The sequence below is a fragment of the Anabrus simplex genome, chromosome 5 (assembly GCF_040414725.1).
Source record: "Anabrus simplex isolate iqAnaSimp1 chromosome 5, ASM4041472v1, whole genome shotgun sequence".
Classification (NCBI taxonomy): Eukaryota; Metazoa; Arthropoda; class Insecta; order Orthoptera; family Tettigoniidae; genus Anabrus; species Anabrus simplex.
In genome coordinates this window covers 55,980,231-55,999,730 of record NC_090269.1, presented here as the reverse complement: position 1 = coordinate 55,999,730, position 19,500 = coordinate 55,980,231, and the positions used below count along the sequence as shown (strand labels likewise).

At 39.6% G+C, this 19,500-nt stretch overlaps 1 protein-coding gene across 2 annotated transcripts in view; it reads left to right on the top strand.

Annotated features, from left to right (window-relative positions):
* The window catches only part of Hydr2 (abhydrolase domain-containing protein 2), a 175,644-nt gene that overhangs the window by 147,876 nt on the left and 8,268 nt on the right, over positions 1 to 19,500 (top strand). For both annotated transcript variants that reach the window (XM_067146917.2, XM_067146918.2), the window contains exon 7: positions 226 to 422. In XM_067146917.2, the coding sequence (XP_067003018.1) occupies positions 226 to 410 (185 nt within the window). In that variant the 3' untranslated portion in view covers positions 411 to 422. The remainder of the gene's footprint in view (positions 1 to 225; positions 423 to 19,500) is intronic.

Here is a 19,500-nt window from a genome sequence, read left to right as displayed (position 1 = left end):
GATACCATATGGTATCAGTGGGCGCTAATGGGTTAATAATAATTCCATTCCAGTGATATTTAAAAAAGTTACTAGACTTCTTTTTTTTCTATAGAAATAAATTTTTATTGTTGGTATTTCACTTGATATTTATATTGCATTTAGTTCATAAATGTATAATAGATGTTAAGTATTGGTTTCATTTAGTTATATTTAATACTTTATTAAAAAGTTATTGTGTTGCAGCAACACATGCTAAAGTGTTATACCTGGAGCTTGCTCATGGTGGACATCTGGGATTCTATGAAGGTGGTTTAATAAACCCAAATCCTGTAACATGGCTAGACAGGGCTCTTGTGGCATTAGTTGGCTCTCTAGCACTCGTGCATGCTGATTCAACACTCAAGAATGGTGTGGCTAAAATACAGTAGCAGTCCTTGCTGGTATGTATGTATTAATATATATGCTAATAATCCCTGCACTCTATTTTAGGAAGGCAAATTTAGGAAGGAAAAAAAAAAATTCTAGTATTTCTATATATACTGTAGTTTTGTTAAATATTAATACAGTGGATACAGGAAAGACACCCTCAGTGTATCCTGCCTAATCTTTGCTGACTACCTTACTTTGTAGTTCTTAGATATAGAGGAAGCTACTCACCAACTACAGAGCCTTTACAAGCATAACAGCTAATACTGGTCTGAAAGTCAGTGTAAAAAAAACAGCATTCATGACTAATATTAAGTGAGCCCCATCTACAGTCCTGCTAGAAGGCACCACCATCCATAAAATTTTCAGTCAAGAACCTAGGAGAGAGGGTGTCAAACAATGAGAGTGTAACATCCAAGATAATGATTTGCCAAGTTGGAGAAGGTCTACCACTTCTGCAAGAGCATGTACACATTGAAATACCATTCCAAGAAACTTAAATTTTACAGCTCACAAGGGAAGGGCGTGTACCGGCGTATCTCGGGGATCTTACGTAAATTTTGCACACACGTTGAATGAGCCAAGAACAACACAACAGCCAAAACATTTCTTTCGGAAATTAACTCGTGTGTCCTACAGAAAGCTTTAGTTTGCATGTTTGAATAAGCGCTTTGCTACGCAGGACTGCGGCACATGCTGGGACCACTCGTTGAGGAACCACGCCACTGATCTTCCTTTTTAATAATTGCATAGCACATTGCAAAAATGATGTAGTGGGGTTAACCCTTTTGCTCCCAGACATTTTGGCAGGGTATGTTAAAGAAATCCCAAGCCCTTTTCTTGCTTTATTGTAGTGTTTTACTAAAATATGCATATTTTACTTATTGTCCAAATTGAATAATTTTTTAATGTTTTATTTGTAAATACATACTCTGAAAGATACTAGATGCGGAAAAGATATATAATTTTCCAAAATCTACTTACCAAATCAGAAAGTTTATTTTTCAAAAAAAAAGGCTAGACTCCAACCATCCATATCACTTAAAAGAACATTTAAAAATGAACAATACCACGAAATTTTAGAACTACAGAATTGCACATCCGTATAAACAAACGCTGGGAGCGAAAGGGTTAAAAGAAATAATTTAATTCTTGCATTGATTGTTGGTCAATAAAGGCAGTAAAATAAGATGATTATGGTGAAAATGAAGGTTAAATGATATAACAAGGGACCTTACACAAAATAAAGTTACTCTTGATAGTTTCTGCAACAGTGATGTTCGTGGTAGAAATATTGAAAGCACAAAGCGGTTCTACACCAACCACACCTAATGAATTGAGGATAAGGACAAGTAGAACATTTGAAGTCGCTACTGTCAAAGCATTGCACACGAGGCTCAAAGGCTCCCGGTTTTTTTTTTTTTTTTTTTTTGACAAATACAAGGTGTGTTGCCACATTGGACGTAAATGAGGAAACAACAGTTGGTGGTATGACAGAGATTGAATTTTCAAGATCGTGTTTATCTGCACCAAAATTATATCCGAATTAAATAATCGAGCAGTGTTAATCTGCACACAAAGCCATTCCATATTCTGATCATCTAGTAGTTAACAGTCAGCTGTGGCACCAGGAGGGATCGTAATCAGCTGTACGGTATCTTCATATTATATAGATTTTATTTATTAATTCCTGATGGTTCATGGTGTGCGTTACTGTACTCGCGTCCTAGTTCGATATCCATGGGCAACGGCTGAGTGACCTAGTCAGTGGTCCTGAGTCGGGATAAGAGTTGCTATGCAATGGGAGTGGGCTTATCGGACATATTCTGAGTCATGGCCCTCCTTGTGCTAAGGCGGCCAGGACTATATAATCCACGGATTGTCCATAACCCGTTAGAGGAGAGATCCTCACTTGCACTATGTGTAAGTAGGGTAGCATCCTGCTTCATGAATTTTTCGATCTCAGAACATTTTAAGCAAGCCTCGGACCTATGGGAGTAAAAGTCCCACTCCCATTTGACAGGCGAGGGACTCCTTGGAAACAACTTGGCGAACAGAGTGGAATTCGATGGGGAGCTATCAATATTAATGGGGCTTATAGAAGAAAGAAAGTAGAACTAGCTTAGTCAGCAAAGAGAATGCGTTTGGATGTGCTAGGAGTAAGTGATATTCGGGTAAGGGGAGATAACGAGGAAGAGATAAGAGATTATAAAGTGTACTTGACGGGTGTTAGAAAGAGAAGGGCAGAGTCTGGGGTAGGGCTCTTTATCAGGTATACCATTGCACGCAACATAGTTTCTGTTATGCACATAAATAAGCGAATGATGTGGGTAGATTTGGCACTTGGAGGAATTACGACGAGAATTGTCTCAGTGTATTCACCATGTGAGGGTGCAGATGGGGATGAAAATGTCAAGTTTTATGAAGCATTGAGTGACATCGTGGTTAGGGTCAACAGCAAGGATAGGATAGTGCTAATAGGCAATTTCAATGCAAGATTGGAATTAGAACTGAAGGATACAAAAGGGTGATTGGTAAATGTGGGGAAGATATGGAAGCTAATGGGAATGGGAAGCGTTTGCTGGACTTCTGTGCTAGTATGGGTTTGGCACTTACGAATACATTCTTCAAGCATAAGGCTACATATGGGAGGCTAGGGGTACCAGATCCATAAGACTATATCTTAACCAACTTCGAATTCAGGAAATCTATTAGGAATGCACAAGTTCTCCGGGGATCTTTCGATGATACAGACCACTATCTGATCTGTAGTGAACTAAGTATCTCTAGGCCTAGGATAGAGAAAGTGAAATCTGTCTGCAAACAAATAAGGGTAGAAAATCTCCAGGACGAGGAAATTAGAAGTACGTGGATATGATTAGCGAGAAGTTTCGAACAGTAAACAGTAAGCAGGTTCAGGATATAGAAAGATAATGAATGGGTGGCATACAGGGATGCTGTAGTAGAAACAGCAAGGGAATGCCTAGGAACAACTGTGTGTAAAGAGAGGAAAATGCGAACATCTTGGTGGATGAAGTGAGAGCAGCTTGTAAACGTAAAAAGGCTTATCAGAAATGGCTCCAAATAAGGGCCGAGGCAGACAGGGAATTTTATGTAGATGAAAAACAGAGCGAAACGAATAGTTGTTGAATCCAAAAAGAAGTCGTGGGAAGATTTTGGTAATAACCTAGAAAGAATCTTAGGAAGGGAGGGAAAAGGAAATGAACAGTGTTCTGAGTAATTCAGCTGAACTCATAATAGATACCAGGGAATCATTGGAGAGGTGGAGGGAATATTTTGAAAGTCTTCTCAACATTAAAGGAAATCTTTCTGGTCATATTGCAAACAACCAAGCTCATGAGGAGGAGGAAAATGCTGGTGAAATTACACTTGAGGAAGTGGAAAGGATGGTAAATAAACTCCATTGTCATAAGGCAGCAGGAATAGATGAAATTCGACCTGAAATGAAGTACAGTGGAAAGGGAGGGATGAAATGGCTTCATAGAGTAGTAAGATTAGCATGGAGTGTTGGTAAGGTACCTTCAGATTGGACAAAAGCAGTAGTTGCACCTATCTATAAGCAAGGGAACAGGAAGGATTGCAACAACTATTGGGGTATCTCATTGATTAGTATACTAGGCAAAGTATTCACTGGCATCTTAGAAGGGAGGGTGTGATCAGTAGTTGAGAGGAAGTTGGATGAAAACCAGTGTGGTTTCAGACCACAGAGTGGCTGTCAGGATCAGATTTTCAGTATGCGACAGGTAATTGACTTACCGTATTTCACGGCATAATCGTCGCACTTTTTATACCAAAATTTTCGAAAAAAAATGTAGGGTGCGACCATTATATGATGAATATTTAATACCAGTATTTGTATTACTCAAAAAATGTATTTATAACTAAATTGTATTTGATACAAATTTAAGATGCACGTAATACTCGCGTTTATACATCAAAATAATTAAAATAGTCTAAAACAAAATTCATAATTTTTCGCAACAATTCGGCGAACGTTTTTCCAACCTGAAAATAAAAATGAACGTATTAAGTTAATTTGTCATTAATTTGAGTATTAAAGTTAAAATATTACACTTGCAAAAAATTATCGCTTTGTTGTGAAATGCGGACTTACCGGTACGCAATTTATTCAAAATCTTCGGTGTCGCTATCACAGGTTTCGCTATCTGATGCGCCGTCCTCGCCTCTGTTAATACCAGTATGAGATTCTTCGTCTCCCTGCCACACTGCGTCATCGTCGGAACCGTCTAGTGCATTCGAAATCCCAGTCCTTTTGAAGCTCTTGGAGACTAGTTCAGGTGGTATAAGATCCCAACTCCTCTTCACCCACGAGCATAACAAGTCCAAGGGTGGACGCCTGATATTTCCGGCGGGCGTCAATTGCTGATCGCCGCTCATCATCCACTCGTAAAATCGACGTAAGTGGTCTTTAAAGGGTTTATTAACACATACGTCTAGTGGCTGCAAAGCAGATGTTAGGCCACCAGGAATGACTATCTGTCGTGTCGTCTTTGTAGTGAGAATTTGCTTCACTTCGTTCACGAGGTGACCTCGGAAACTATCTAAAACAAGCAGAGCTGGTTGTTTTAGTAGTGCACCAGGTCTTCTATTCCACACAGTTTTAACCCAGTCCAGCATGAGTTCTATGTCCATCCAACCCTTTGGTTGCACTCGTACATGAATTCCACGGGGAAACTGTATATTCTTAGGCATCGTTTTCCTCTTGAAAATGATGTAAGGCGGCAACTTTCTCCCGTCAGCTGTAATGGCTAGCATTGCCGTGCATTGAAACTTCTCACTACCACTGGTTTTCATTAATACACTCCGTGATCCTTTTAGCGCAATAGTGCTGTTGCGAGGCATATCAAAAAAGATTGGAGTCTGATCGGCATTACCGATTTGAGAAAGCAAGTACGAAGTTTCCTTGCGCAAACGTATGACAAATCGGTGAAAATTTACAATCTTGTCCGTGTAATCAGCAGGCAACTTTTGGCTTGGTGTTGTTCTCCTTCGCACTGACAGATTGTGTCGTCGCATGAACCCCTTAATCCACCCACGAGTCGCCTTAAACTGAGTTACCGGTATTTTGTGTTTGCGCGCTACCTCCTGTCCCTTAATTTGTAACATTTCATATGATACACTGCAGCCATTGTTATGTATTTCACTGACGTACCTAAACACTTTTTCGTCAATTATAGGAAACTTCCCTGTTTTAGGACCTCTAAACGCGCGTCTAGAAGGGTTTGTGCTTTTTAGCTTGTTTTTTACTTTCCGCCAGTCACGCACCAACTTTTCACTCACAGAAAATTTTCTTTCTGCAGCTCTGTTCCCGTGCTGTTCAGCGAAGGCAATTACGCTTAGCTTGAAGCCCGCAGAATAGTTTCTATATTTACCCATAATCGCTTATAAATGCTTCACACGTTAATGTTTTGCGATATAAATGACTTTCCGTAATTGTTCACTATTAAAACAAATTATTTCTGCAAACACCTAAAACACAAATTAAAAACTTAAATTCTCACGCACACATGTCTACAGTAATCACGTAAATCTGAAACAAATAAATGCATCTGTGATCTGTCCATTCCAGAGCAGCCAATACTGTTAGGCAGCAAGGAAGCATGCGACAATTTATCAGTTTAGCTCAGGGCCTCTCAAACGCCCAAAATCTCACGCGTGCAGAGCGAGGCGCAAGAGCTCCGTGCACTGTGCATCGGTGCCGCTCGGTATGGCTCGGATCAACGCTTCGTCTCTGGGCTACTCGGCTATGCTCGGCTCTACTCGGCTCAACTCAGCCAGGATTTGGAGCGCTACGGCGCAAGTGGGGGAGAGGGAGACAGGCGGAGCGAGCGAGACAGGCGTGGGGAAAGAGAGAGACAGCGCTATTGCTCCAAATCGAGGAGTGGGGGTCTGCACTCTGGTCAACCAAGCCAAGTCGTCTTTTGCACCGTGCACAGTGCATGCACCACGCGCATGCACCCTGAGGGGCCCTGGTTTAGCTTGTTGGTTGCGACACACTACTGCGCTTGCGCAAAGCTCGCAAACCGGAGCTCTAGCTAGCGCGGTGTAGATCTACTGTATAGCTGACTGTATTCCGAGACGTCAGTAACAAAACATTCATTTTTTTCGATTTCTTTTAAACATACGGTAATTAAGTTAATATTTCTTCCCAGTTATTGATGATTTTACATTACATTACTGACGAGTTTATAAAATAAAACTTTAATAGCATTGGATAATAATTATCTTGACTGCTTGGATAAAAGTTTTCATCCCATGCCCGGACACTTATGACGTAGTAGTAAGATAAGAGTCTAGCGATGACAACTGAGACATCGTAAATAATTCGGCTGAATAATTCCGTGGAAATCTGCGTTATCGTCTTGGATTTCACTTCGTGCGCAATAACACAGGAGCCGGCCCCATGGTGTAGGGGTAGCGTGCTTGCCTCTTACACGGAGGCCTCGGGTTCAATTCACGGCCGGGTCAGGGAATTTTACCTGTATCTGAGGGCTGGTTCGAGGTCCATTCAACCTACCTAGCCGGTATTTCCTGGCGACGTTGCCGATAAGCGATAACTTACAGCCTTACGTATTTCAAATGGGAATTCATAATATGTAGGTGGTGAATAAATAGTACACTGTCTCGCGACCACGTTGTCAAACTGCCGATAGTCTACCGGTAAGCCATGCGTCGTACATATACCGGTATTATTTATTTATACGTTGTGCAACATGTCGCAAACGTGACTGTGTTGCCAAATTGCCCATAAACCATACACGTATTTAAATTGCGCATTCATGTGCAACTTACGTTGCAGTTCCATTTACCTTTTAACCAGATTAGTGAACAAAATTTGGACGTGCGACGATTATGTAATTAAAGGTTTAAAGTCCGATTTTTGTATTGAAAATAAAGGATGCGACGATTATGCCGTGAAATACGGTATGCTACGAGAGGAATAGGCAGTTGTTTATGTTTTGTAGATCTAGAGAAAGCATATAACAGGGTACCGAGGGAAAAGATGTTCGGCATACTGGGGGACTATGGAATTAAAGGTAGATTATTAAAATCAATCAAAGGCATTTATGTTGACAATTGGGCTTCAGTGAGAATTGATGGTAGAATGAGTTCTTGGTTCAGGGTACTTACAGGGGTTAGAAAAGGCTGTAATCTTTCACCATTACTGTTTGTAGTTTACATGGATCATCTGCCGAAAGGTATAAATTGGCAGGGAATGATTCAGATAGGCGGAAATGTAGTAAGCAGTCTGGCCTATGCTGACGATGTGGTCTTAATGGCAGATTGTGCCAAAAGCCTGCAGTCTAATATCCTGGAACTTGAAAATAGGTGCAATGAGTATGGTATGAAAATTAGCCTTTCGAAGACTAAATTGATGTCAGTAAGTAAGAAATTCAAAATAATTGAATGTCGGATTGGTGATACAAAGCTAGAACTGGTCGATAATTTCAAGTATTTAGGTTCTGTGTTCTCACAGGATGGTAATATAGTGAGATTAAATCAAGGTGTAGTAAAGCTAATGCAGTTAGCTCGCAGTTGCGATCAACAGTATTCTGTTAGAATGAAGTCAGCTCACAGATGAAACTATCTTTACATCTTTCGGTTTTCAGACCAACTTTGCTTTATGGGAGCAAAAGCTGGGTGAACTTAGGATATCTTATTCATAAGTTAGAAGTAAGACATGAAGGTAGCGAGAATGATTGCTGGTACAAACAGGTGGGAACAATGGCAGGAGGGTACTCAGAATGAGGAAAGAAAGGATAATTTAGGAATGAACTCGATGGATGAAGCTGTACGCATAAACCGGCTTCAGTGGTGGGGTCGTGTGAGGCGAATGGAGGTTGATAGGTTACCTAGGAGAATAATGGACTCGGCTGTGGAGGGTAAGAGAAGTAGAGGGAGACCGAGACGATGATGGTTAGACTCGGTTTCTAACAATTTAAAGATAAGAGGTATATAACTAAATGAGGCCACAGCACTAGTTGCATATAGAGTAGTGTGGCGACGTTTAGTAAATTCAGAGGCTTGTAGACTGAACGCTGAAAGGCATAACAGTCTGTAATGATTATGTATGTATGTGTGTATTTATTAGTGACAAAAGGTCCCGTGAGTCTCTGGTTTGTGATGGGGACAGTACAGTACATACTTTAAAGGCAACACAATAATTGCATTTCATATACTACAGCATTTTCAGTAAAGTGACAAGTACATTTTTAGATGACTAAGGCAGTTTTTTTAAACAGGTTAGGCCTAGCATCATAGTTCAATCAATGTGAATCAATGAATGCTGACCTGCATTTAGGGCAGTTGCACAGGTGGCAGATTCCCTATCTGTTGTTTTCCTAGCCTTTTCCTAAATGATTTCAAAGAAATTGGATATTTATTGAACGTCTCCCTTGGTAAGTTATTCCAATCCCTAACTCCCTTCCTATAAATGAATATTTGCCCCAGTTTGTCCTCTTGAATTCCAACTTTATCTTCATATTGTGATCTTTCCTACTTTTATAAACGCCACCCAAACTTATTTGTCTACTAATGTCATTCCACACCATCTCTCCGCTGACAGCTCGGAACATACCACTTAGTCGAGCAGCTTTTCTTTCTCTCAGTTCTTCCCAAACCAAACTTTGCAACATTTTTGTAACGCTACTCTTTTGTCGGAAATCACCCAGAACAAATTGAGCTGCTTTTCTTTGGATTTTTCCAGTTCTTGAATCGGGTAATCCTGGTGAGGCTCCCATACACTGGAACCATACTCTAGTTGGGGTCTTACCAGAGACTTATATGCCCTCTCCTTTACATCCTTACTGCAACCCCTAAACACCCTCATAATCATGTGCAGAGATCTGTACCCTTTATTTACAATCCCATTTATGTGATTACCCCAATGAAGATCTTTCCGTATATTAACACCCAGACACCTACAATGATCCCCAAAAGGAACTTTCACCCCATCAATGCAGTAATTAAAACTGAGAGGACTTTTCCTATTTGTGAAACTCACAACCTGACTTTTAACCCAGTTTATCAACATACCATTGCCTGTTGTCCATCTCACAACATTTTCGAGGTCACGTTGCAGTTGCTCACAATCTTGTAACTTATTTATCACTCTATAGAGAATAACATCATCCGCAAAAAGCCTTATGTGCGATTCCACTCCTTTACATATATAATTTATATATATAAGAAAACATAAAGGCCCGATAATACTGCCTTGAGGAATTCCCCTCTTAATTATTATAGGGTCAGGTAAAGCTTCAACTACTCCAATTCTCCGAGATCTATTTTCTAGAAATATAGCAACCCATTCAGTCACTCTTTTGTCTAGTCCAATTACACTAATTTTTGCCAGTAGTCTCCCATCATCCACCCTATCAAATGCTTTAGACAGGTCAATCGTGATACAGTCCATTTGACCTCCAGAATCCAAGATATCTGCTATATCTTGCTGGAATCCTACAAGTTGAGCTTCAGTGGAATAACCTTTCCTAAAACCGAACTGCCTTCTATCGAACCAGTTATTAATTTCACAAACATGTCTAATATAATCAGAAAGAATGCCTTCCCAAAACTTACATACAATGCATGTCAAACTTACTGGCCTGTAATTTTCAGCTTTATGTCTATCACCCTTTCCTTTATACACAGGGTCTACAATAGCAACTCTCCATTCATCTGGTATAGTTCCTCCGACCAAACAATAATCAAATAAGGACTTCAGATATGGTACTATATCCCAACCCATTGTCTTTAGTATATCCCCAGAAATCTGATCAATTCCAGCCGCTTTTCTAGTTTTCAACTTTTGTATCTTATTGTAAATGTCATTGTTACCATATGTAAATTTTATCACTTCTTTGGCCTTAGTCTCCTCCTCTATCTCGACATTATCCTTGTAACCAACAATCTTCACATACTGCTGACTGAATAGTTCTGCCTTTTGAAGATCCTCACATACACACTCCCCCTGTTCATTAATTATTCCTGGAATGTCCTTCTTGGAACCTGTTTCTGCCTTAAAATACCTATACATACCCTTCCATTTTTCACTAAAATTTGTATGACTGCCAATTATGCTTGCCATCATGTTATCCTTAGCTGCCTTCTTTGCTAGATTCAATTTTCTAGTAAGTTCATTCAATTTCTCCTTACTTCCACAGCCATTTCTAACTCTATTTCTTTCCAGTCTGCACCTCCTTCTTAGTCTCTTTATTTCTCTATTATAATAAGGTGGGTCTTTACCATTCCTTACCACCCTTAAAGGTACAAACCTGCTTTCGCATTCTCAACAATTTCTTTAAACCCATCCGAGAGTTTGTTTACATTTTTATTTACAGTTTTCCACCGATCATAGTTACTTTTTAGAAACTGCCTCATGCCTGTTTTATCAGCCATATGGTACTGCCTAATAGTCCTACTTTTAAGACCTTCCTTTCTATCGCATTTATTTTTAACTACCACAAAAACAGCTTCATGATCACTAATACCATCTATTACTTCAGTTTCCCTATAGAGCTCATCTGGTTTTATCAGCACGACATACAGGATATTTTTCCCTCTGGTTGGTTCCATCACTTTCTGAATCAGCTATCCTTCCCATATTAACTTATTTGCCATTTGTTGGTCATGCTTCCTGTCGTTCGCATTTCCTTCCCAATTGACATCTGGCAAATTCAGATCTCCCGCTACAATCACACTTCTTTCAATGTCATTTCCCACATAGCGAATTATCTTATTAAATAATTCCGAATCCGCGTCGGTGCTACCTTTTCCCGATCTGTACACTCCAAATATATCAAGTTGCCTATTATTTTTAGAAATGAGCCTTACACCTACAATTTCATGTTTCTCAACTTTGACTTTTTCGTAGCTTACAAATTCTTCTTTCAGCAGAATGAGCACTCGCCCTCCCACCATTCCTATCCTATCTCTACGATACACACTCCAGTGCGGTGAGAAAATTTCTGCATCCATTATATCATTTCTCAGCCTTTATTCAACTATTACAATATCTGGTAAATATATATCTATTAAATTACTTAATTCTACTCCTTTCTTTACAATACTTCTACAGTTCAACACTAACAATTTTATGTATCCCTACTTGATTTCTAGTTCCCTGTTCCCTTATCACCGCTCCCTAGGCCATCCCGTTTCCCTGAATGTACCTCCCTATTACCCTTCCAAACAAATTTCCTAACTTATACGTACCACTGCGGTTTAAATGAAGGCCATCTGAGCGCAGATCCCTATCTCCTACCCACGCATTAGGATCTAGAAATTTCACTCCCAGTTTCCCACATACCCACTCTATAGTCTCATTTAAATCCCCAATCACCCTCCAGTCAGTATCCCTCCTACACAGTATTCCACTAATAACAATCTCCGCTTTCTTGAACTTCACCCGTGCTGCATTTACCAGATCTTCAGAACTAGATTCATATATTGTAAGGCTGTAAGATATTGGCCCGGTTTCTTAAGCTCTATGTTAAATTTTACTTAACAAGTGTTAACTAACAATTGTTATTAATTTAAAACTTCGTTTAAAAGTACCCTGTTTCATGAACACATTTTCAACATTTGTTACGAAACAAATGTTAAAGACAAGTTAACATATTTCCGTGAGATTTCGGAACGCGTTTGGCACCGAGTGTCTTGTTTCTTTACATAAAGCGCTCCTAGTGGTATGTTGAGGTAGTATTTTGTCACACAAACATGATTTGACATTATTATAGGTTATGGTTAGCAGAGACTGGTAAGACTTAAACATGTCAAGTAAAAGGCAACAGAAGCGTTATCATGAATGCGAGACAAATGTCGTTACAGTTTTAATTTAAAATTATGCTAGTGTGCTTAGAAAATGAAAGAACGGGCTGTTATATCACAACATTCAATATAGCCTATTGTTATATGCTATTATTACCAGAAAAATGTGATAATTGATATGTTTTGAATGATTTTCGGGCATTCTTTTATCGCGGGAAAAATAATGTAATGCCTTGTTAATGCTGCATTGACAGCAGGAATTCTTTGCAGGATTCTACCCACACTCTCTCTCTGTGTTCGCTCTCTCTGAGTGTGTTAATTTGAGGTAGAAAATAAAGTTCCACTGCAATTTGATTATTCATTTTATTTGCACTTTTACCTTCACTCTCCCTGAAATAATAATTTAACTTTTATAAAAATGTATAGTTATGGCGGGACTGGAACTTGCGTCCTCGCGGTTTGGAGACAATTAAGATGACCACTCGGCCACTGCTCCACTTGCCTGCGTTGCAACTGTTCAAGTATATACGCGTTGCATTAGAATCGGGGTATTAATAAATTTTTCGGAAATTATTAGATTGAGGATCTGACAAGTTTAAGTAAAATGTCTTTGCATTTTAATGTTCTATCACCTCCATGTGTTCCGAAACGGATCCTTCCACATTACATTTGTCATTTTTTTTAAAAAACGAAAGCGTATTGACCTAAACCCTTATACACCAAGTTACTGTTGAGTGTCCCCTAACAGGTACATTAAGCTCGTTGAAATCGATTGGACGCAGGGTCTGACCTGTCCTTGTAAAATCTATAAGCAATTGCTGTACTGGAGACACCGATAAGTTTCAATCTGTTGGAAACTCTAACCTATTTTCAATACCGTATTGTCTAGCACTTTGTTCATTATGACTTTGGTAATTAGAAATATTTCTCCTGACAACTCTAAAAAGTCGTTAATTCTTAGTATGGGTCGTCCTTTGCCTTCTTCAGTTTATAGTCTTCATACAGCAGTAGAGCTTCAAACTTACGTCTTCTACAAGCCTCCCATTTTGAAATTTTAGCAGCTCTTAAGAGGTTTAACACAGGGCTGCTGCCAGGTTAATTTAACACAAGTATTAACAATTCTTGATGAGACGACCCTTTTGTTAATTTGTGTTATGTCTCCTTAACAGCAGAGTTAACACTTAACATTCGTCAAAGAAACTGGGCCATTGAATATGGACATTGTTTATGTTGTTCTATGGCTAGCCCAGATTCCAATCAGCTTTCTTGCGTTCCAGTATAGTTGAGTGAGATTTCCTGAAGCTCTGACTGTCACATCAAGTTTGTTGCAATGTAGCAGGTGTTCCTTATCCATTTTGCTTCCAGGGTCGTGGCAAAGTGTGCATTTTTCGGATCTCATGATGTTGATTAGTTTCAGATGAGCTACAAGACAGTCGTGGCCAATGTTAAGCCTGAAGAAGGCTGCAGCTTCTCTTGGTTTTATTTTATACTGATCCCATTTAGCATCAGTATCCTTCCATAATTTGGTTTCTGCTGTTTTCTTTGCCATTTCTTCATGCTTGTTTTTAATAGTATTATATGGACAATATATTAATGTATTAGTCATATAGAGGTTATATTAAGATATCTGTTTAAGAGTAATATTTCTTCAGTTTTTTCCTTAAAACATTTAACCGATTCAGAGTTCTTTATAACATGAGGCAATACATTACCTATATTCCCTAAACATTGATGATCCTATTCCTTTCACTCCATACTTTACTGAATTGGAGTGAGAGGGATACAGTAGAAATCCGTTATAGCGAGATTTCACAATGTCTGAAACTTTACTCGCTATAGCGGATTGTCGTTATATCCGATTGTTGTATAAAGGTCGGAAAACCCCCCGTGCATATTAAAATTCGTATGAAACGGCAATCAGTTTGTTCAAAACTTGCGTTTCCGCAAATGTTATCCACACTACGGCTTACTTGTTTGTTATTTTTCGGATTCCGATACTACGTGAAAGTGTGTGTTTAATTTAATTCTAAAAAAAATAGAGTACCATATTTCTCCGAATCCAAGATTAACCCCACTTTTTCCTTCAAAAAATTTAAATCAGGCTCAAAAAGTACTTTGTAAAATCATATGAATGCCTTTGTTGTACAATAGGCCTACGCATTTTTAGACGCCGAACATTGACTGTCGTCATGCCTATTTTTTTTGCGGCTGCACAATTATTCTTTATTTCCGCGGGTTTAAGGGCCATTAACTTACAGTTGGCATCATAATACCGAAGAGAACCCATTGAAAATTTGCTGGCAGTACCTATTCCATGCGTCTGTACATTACGACGATCCATCAGGAAATTATTCTTGCTGTCTATGAAACTGCTACTTTTACTCAGCGTCAGATGTAACCGGCTACCGCTACACACACGTCTCGCTTGCCGGGTTCGGCCAACTTTAGCGGACATCGAAAGTCAACGAACGAGTTTATTGCGCCACGGTATGGCCATTCCACCCTTTGTCTTCTCTTTGTCTTCATGCTAGCGCCAAATATTGACTATAGTTAGGCCTATGCCAAAAATATTCCTGCTGTCTATAAGACTTAATTTTGCTAAGCGTTAAGTACAATAGACGCGTTATTGCCACCGAGTAGCCATGGCCTTTCTAAGAATTCGAAGGCTCGCATGTTTTGATGCCATTCTGCAGATTTGAGAAACTTTTTTGTAAAGGCTAATAGAACGCCATACTCTCTTCACTATTTCCTGCGATCCTGTGTGTAACTTCACTGGTGATGTAGGCTATAGTAAGGAGGCGGTCGTTTGTCAATGAGTTTTGTGCGCGTGTGAAATGAAGTAGCGTGGTTACCGCGGTAGTTGCCAGTGGTATCCATTAACTTACTGTTAGGCCGCGAATGCAATCTGAGGAAAAAGTCTTGGATTCAGAGAAATACGGTATCACTCCAGAGGTTTCTGTGGCAAACACTTCTGTTCTCTTCTTCAAATGGTGTCGCCTAACCTAACTGTATATGTATCATGAAAACATATTTCAAACGCAAGTAGAGAAATGATAACCTCCTCACGAAAAATTTACATTTAAATAGCCTTTCCAAAATTTAAATAGACACGAAAAGATATGAAATATCCTCTGAAATCAGTGATGTACTCTGCCATATCTTGAGGTGTATCACATTCTTACTTAATTTCCGTATATAACATTAAAATTAAGATATCGTTTAATTCAGTCTTGCCGGGCTGAGTGGCTCAGACGGTTAAGGCGCTGGCCTCCTGACCCCAACGTGGCAGGTTCGATCCTGGCTCAGTCCGGTGGTCGGTGGTATTTGAAGGTGCTCAAATACGTCAGCCTCGTGTCGGTAGATTTACTGGCACGTAAAAGAACTCCTGCGGGACTAAATTCCGGCACCTCGGCGTCTCTGAAGACCAAAAAGTAGTTAGTGGGACGTAAAACAAATAACATTATTATTAATAATTCAGTCTATTTTTAACGAGTTAACTGCTATCGGCCACGTTATTTACGAATTTATTACGAAACGTGTTATCCTCTTTCATTTTGAATTTTCTTTAGAGAAGTTGACGGGTATTAGGTACTAATCAACTCCAACATCGCCTTTGAATGTCGACAAGAGAACTCGCAAATGCACAAAGTGAGAAAACTATACCATACGGTACTGAAGAAGATTGATCGCATTTTGTCGCAAATGTTTCGGTTTTCTTATTCAAACAGCATCACCTATCCTAACTAACCGTACTATACGTATGATGAAAACACACTTCAAGCACCAGTAGAGAAATGATAACCTTCTGGATATACATTTTCATAATAGCCGTTCCGTAATTTAACCAGACGCGAGAAAATATAAACTAACCTCAGAAATCCAAATTAAGCACTCTGCCATATCTCAAGGTGTATCTCTTTCTTACTTAATTGAGTATTTAGCCTTAAAATTATGCGGTCGTTTAGTTCGCCTTAATTTTTTACGAGTTAACAACCGTTTATTTACCGGTACGCATTTATGACGAAAATATGTTCTCTTTCACTTCGGATTTTCTTTACGGAACAGCAGTCGACGGGTATTACTATTCGACTACGACATCGCCTTCGAATGTCGACAAGAGAACTCTCTAGTGCACATAGCGAGGAAACGATGCTGAAGGTAATCGATCGTATGCAATATCATCGCTGGGGTGCATAAATATCGCTTACGAAAAAAATCACACGTGCTTAATAGCTCGTAATAATGGATGCGTCAGTGATAGCGCTCTCGCTGTAACCGAAGGACGATACAGTTTAATATAGGAATTTTGAAGGGACAGAAAAAAGTCGTCGCTATAACGGAGTTCTCGTTATATGCCGTACTCGCTATAGCGGACTTCTACTGTATATCCTTAATGATATATCTGTGAATTTCACAAAAATGGGAGAAGTTAACAGCAGAGTGGGTTAATTTCCTGTCTAGCTTATACGTAAAGACTGATGATGAAAATGCAATTTGCTTATGGAATAGCAGAATATTTGACTCTGAGAAAAAAGTTCATGTGACTGAGGTAGGGGAATTCATACATAATTTTGATAGCTCCTTTTTGTAGGATTTCCAAAATATTAACAGATCTTTCGTACATTTTACCCAAATGAAGCTTATGTATTTTAGATGTCGGTAGATCATTGCATAATATATACACTTCAATTGTTGGTGAGAGAAATTATTGTATGTTAATCTGTGCATTATTCCTATCAAAGGGGTAATTTTGCTGGTTACATAATCAATATGGTTTTTCCAGGAAAGTGTTTAGTCTAATACTATACAAAGATACAGAGCTGAGTTGATTCTCTATTACTTGGTTCTTTAGGGTAATAGTGTTAGCTGCTGTGATCTTGTGGGCTGTTTTATGAAAGATTAAGTCCTTTGTTTTATTAAGATGTTGGCAAATAATTTAAATTTTTCCTTTAGTGTTAAAGATTGTATGTCATAAATATAAATCAAGAATAGAATAGGGCTGGCCCCGCGGTGTAGGGGTAGTGTGCCTTCCTCTTATCCGGAGTCCCCTGGTTCGATTTCCGGCCAGGTCAGGGATTTTTATCTGCATCTGAGGGCTGGTTCGAGGTCCACTCAGCCTACGTGATTACAATTGAGGAGCTATCTGACAGTGAGATAGCGGCCCCGGTCTAGAAAGCAAAGAATAACAGCCGAGAGGACCCATCGTGCTGACTACACGACACCTCGTAATCTGCAGGCCTTTGGGCTGAGCAGCGGTCGCTTGGTAGGCCATGGCCCTTCGAGGGCTGTTGCGCCATGGGGTTTGAAAGTTTCTTGCGCGATGAAGCTAAGTCTCGACTGTAGGCCTACTTCAGAGTTTCTGAAGGCCTATTGCAATTTCGAAAACTATTTCAGATAGTAGAATTTAACAGGAAAGTTTATCTTTTCAGGAGAAAATGCTACCTCAGATGCAACTGGAGTCCGTGATCATTTTTAAAACTACTTTAATGCAGTAGATTGCGTCCCTTGGCAGGATGAAATCATTAATCGAGGTAGCCGAAACATTTCTTACAATTTGCTTTACGTCACACCGGCACAGATAGGTCTTATGGTGACGATGGGATAGGAAAGGGCTAGGACCGTGGCCTTAATTAAGGTACCGGCCCAGCATTTGCCTGATATGAAAATAGGGAAACCACGGAAAACCATCTTCAGGGCTGCCGAAAGTGGGTTTCGAACCCACTATCTCCTGAATGAAAACTCACCCTTACGCGACCCTAACCGCATGGCCAACTCTCTCGGTAACATTAATTAACCAATTTCTGTCACACTACCAGGCGCGCGCTTGACTTTGTCAACCAGTTACGTTTTGTCATTTACAGGCTTCCAATTGCATAAACATTTCATTTAACGGCGTTTTATCCTTTGTTTCAGTGTTATTCTCCAAATTAAATTAAAAACTTATGTTAGTGATTGATATGAATGTACTTAAAATGGATAATCATGAACACGTTAACTAATTCTGATAGGGAAATGAATACTGCACCTATTTAAAACGAGTTAAGTAGTAGATACATAATTAAATTAAAATAATGGTCATATTTTCATATTTGCACAATTATACAATGAAATGATCAGATAAAATAGCAAAAAATGACTGGATGAAAAATAAACTGTTGCCATGTCCATGAAATCTTTCACACCTTATCCCCCGAGCAATGCCATAATTTCACTGCGGTTCGCAAATTTAGCATCACCGAGCTCGATAGCTGCAATCTCTTAAGTGTAGCCAGTATTCAGTATTCGGGAGATAGTGGGTTCGAACCCCACTGTCGGCAGCCCTGAAAATGGTTTTCCGTGGTTTCCCATTTTCACACCAGGCAAATGTTGGGGCTGTACCTTAAGGCCACGGACACTTCCTTCCCACTCCTTGCCCTTTCCTGTCCCATCGTCTCCATAAGACCTATCTGTGTCGATGCGACGTAGAGAAACTAGCAAAAAATGAGCATCGTACTCACGGCTGTAACTCACTTCCTCCCGCTACCTAGAAATGTACACATTAGTCCAGTATAATAGATCATCAACCATCTCAGGGTTTATCAACTGCATGTAACAGCCAATTTCTTTTGATACCTTCCTCGCCTCCCCTTCCGGTCCTGGCAGTATTTTTACAATATTCCTTGCTTTTACGCTCGAAGTAAGTTTTGAAAAGTCCGTCGTGGACCACATTGTTCCTCCATCTCTCCCGAAGGTAAATCCAATTTCTTTATAGTCGTCATAGATCTCTCTCCGAATTGGCCTCCTGCTCCGTATCACTGTTATGATCCTGATCCGATGCGTTTATAATTTCCTTCTCCCCATCCGAAAAATCAGAGACGCAGTCCTCTATTTCATCGGACAACTGGCTCAAAATGTCAGGTATGTCTTAATCATTGAGAAAACGAGACCTAAACAGAAATATACTACATGTAATCATGCCTGACTTTGCCTGATTACCCGAAAAGTACAGAGAAAAGGAAATTTTAAAGAAATAAATTTTACTTACATGACCAGGCGCGCAGTTGACTTTGTCAGCCAGCTTCACGTTCCAAGAGTTCGCTTGAAATAATTACACACGAATCGCTTGCTCTGTTGTCGAAACTCTACTAAACTGAAGGTCAAGAGTGAGAGCAAAGGTATTAGTTGCGAGGTGGTGAAAGGCTGACAGTTCTAGGAATTACGGCGTAAAATAGCGCACTGGTTGACAAAAACAACCAGTGCGCCCGGTCTAAGGTTAAAGATTGTAAAGTGTTTTTATTGTCC